The sequence below is a fragment of the Penaeus japonicus genome, unplaced genomic scaffold (assembly GCF_977035675.1).
Source record: "Penaeus japonicus unplaced genomic scaffold, GWHDUDI00000001_assembly GWHDUDI00000008, whole genome shotgun sequence".
Taxonomy (NCBI): domain Eukaryota; kingdom Metazoa; phylum Arthropoda; class Malacostraca; order Decapoda; family Penaeidae; genus Penaeus; species Penaeus japonicus.
In genome coordinates, this window is record NW_028234410.1 from 15,693,260 (window position 1) to 15,695,759 (window position 2,500).

Sequence of the window (2,500 nt, forward strand, 5' to 3'; positions counted from 1 at the left end):
GCATAGCAAGAAAGAATTAGTTCATATTGCCTCTAGATGAGTTAAGTATATACATGGATAAGATTTTATTTGCATGCTTGCACACACTTTTGATGTGTGATGTGTGACTAACAAAGTTTTCACTAACAATCGTAAAAGATTCATGAACCATAGTCTTGTAAAAAGAAACATTACCACATGAATGAAATTGTAGGCTTCTCTAGAATGAAGCATTATCAATATTTTCATTTAGGGTGTAATTTCATATGCATGATGGTACAGCAAGTGGCAAGGTATGTCATAGACAAGTGGCCAGTTAGAGATAAAAATGCAGTCATTATGATAAGTTTTATAAAAAGAAATTGAAAGCAAAGAGGGCTAATGATAGAAAAGAATATCAAAAGAAAAGAGGTTGATAGCAAACACAACAGGAAACATCATTAGATAAATAAGGTTGATAAGAGGACTTATCAGAACAAGTGAGAGCATTACTGTGGGTGTGCACTGTAGATTATTTATATTTTCATGAAAATTAATCTTGATTATGATATGTGATCATAACTTATATCTTTTTGTGAAGTTAGGATCTGACAGTATTGTTATAGATAAAAGTGGAATCTTAGCTGCTGACTTTCGGATTTTGTAAACACATTATATGCATCTGTGCTTAGTTTGCTTTTTTGCACCAGAAATTTACAAAAGAAAGTAAAAGACATACATCCTTGTATGTTCACATGAATCATCCAACACTTGTTCTATCCCTCTCTCTTCCTATCTCCTATCTACTTCTTTTCTCTCCATTCCTTATTGCCTCTCATTCATTTTTTACTTCTCTCTTACTCTCTCTCTCTCTCCTTTCTCTCTCTCTTTCTATCTTTCTCTCTCTCTTTCTATCTTTCTCTCTCTCTTTCTATCTTTCTCTCTCTCTCTCTCTCTCTCTCTCTCTCTCTCTCTCTCTCTCTCTCTCTCTCTCTTCTTTCTTTCTCTCTCTCTCTTTCTCTCTCTTCTCTCTCTCTCTTTCTCTCTCTCTCTCTCTCTCTCTCTCTCTCTCTCTCTCTCTCTCTCTCTCTCTCTCTCTCTCTCTCCCTCCTCTCTCTCTCTCCCCTCTCTCTCTCTCTCCCCTCTCTCTCTCTCTCTCTCTCTCTCTCTCTCTCTCTCTCTCTCTCTCTCTCTCTCTCTCTCTCTCTCTCTCTCTCTCTCTCTCTCTCTCTCTCTCCTTCCCTCTCTCTCTCTTTCTCTTTCTCTTTTTCTCTCTCTCTCTCCTTCTCTTTTCCTCTCCTTCTCTTTCTCTTTTTCTCTCTCTCTCTCCTTCTCTTTTCCTCTCCTTCTCTTTCTCTTTTCCTCTCTCTCTCTCTCTCTCTCTCTCTCTCTCTCTCTCTCTCTCTCTCTCTCTCTCTCTCTCTCTCTCTCTCTCTCTCTCTCTTCTTTCTCTCTTCTTTCTCTCTTCTTTCTCTCTCTTCTCCTCCTTCTCCTGTCTCTCCTCTGTTTCCTTGTTTATCTGTCCATATCTTTTTCCTTCTCACAATAGTGCCCATGAAGTATGCCAAACCAACTTCATATAAATGGTACCTACCTAGTAGTACTGTAGTATTCATTTCGGCCAATCTCTTTGGTCTCGGCAGACAAGGGTGAAGCAGGTAGCTCAGATTCCTCCCAGGACGAACCTCCAGGCACCGTGACCATCGGTGGGCAGCAATATCAGACAGCAGGTTTGTTGAAAGGTCCGTCCGCTTGCTGTGCGTTCACCCTGCCTTCTGACAGTTGCTTTCAAATCATTCATTTTTTCTTCTTTATACTTTAATGTTCAAAGAAGGTCTTCATACATTTCTTTACAAATTTGTATAGACATGACTCATATCATACTCCTGCGTTTTAACCAATCATCAATGCCATTCATTTTAATGGCTAATGTTGCCTGGTTAAGATCATTACTCAAGTGGATAATTTTTATTCTTTGATGCATAAACCTGGCACCTCACTTCTGCTGACATTTGTTAAACAATATTAGGCTGTGGCTTGAAGTCATGGCATGCTTATAAGGGTCTACTGCATTACATCATACTCACTTTACTCTGTAGCCATTTTTCAGTCTTATGATTACTCAAGCACTATCATGAGATGATTGTGAATTTTTTTTTTATATATACATATCAATTTAGCCATGTTGTTATTTAGGGATAAGCACATAACTGAAGTAGAATGTTGAAATGCATGAATAATTCCATGCATTCCATGTATTTGATATATTTATGTATTATCTGTGGACTTTTTTCTGGTGTATTAGAAGGAAAATGAATTCCAGAGCAGTTACAAAGTAATTGCGCTGGAAGATTAATTTCTTAATACTCAATACATTAGGTGTCACTTTTTTTTATGAGAATCAGATATCCTTTCCAGATTATAATGTAAATAGATAATGATTAATATATAACAAGGAGGAACTGTAAATTAGATTTATATAGATACATCTTGTCCTTTACAAGTTGTGTATTTACATGAATCTGTCTATATTTCTTTCTTT

The 2,500-nt window shown here is 37.0% G+C and overlaps 1 protein-coding gene across 11 annotated transcripts in view; it reads left to right on the forward strand.

Annotated features, from left to right (window-relative positions):
• Positions 1-2,500, forward strand: part of CrebB (Cyclic-AMP response element binding protein B) — a 52,621-nt gene that overhangs the window by 38,483 nt on the left and 11,638 nt on the right. For 4 of the 11 annotated variants that reach the window (XM_043026552.2, XM_086539116.1, XM_043026560.2 and 1 more), the window contains one exon: positions 1,602-1,700. The exons of 4 other annotated variants lie outside the window; for them this stretch is intronic. In XM_043026552.2, the coding sequence (XP_042882486.1) occupies positions 1,602-1,700 (99 nt within the window). The remainder of the gene's footprint in view (positions 1-1,601; positions 1,701-2,500) is intronic. 3 more of the 11 variants (XM_086539117.1, XM_086539118.1, XM_086539119.1) reach the window with 1 other exon arrangement.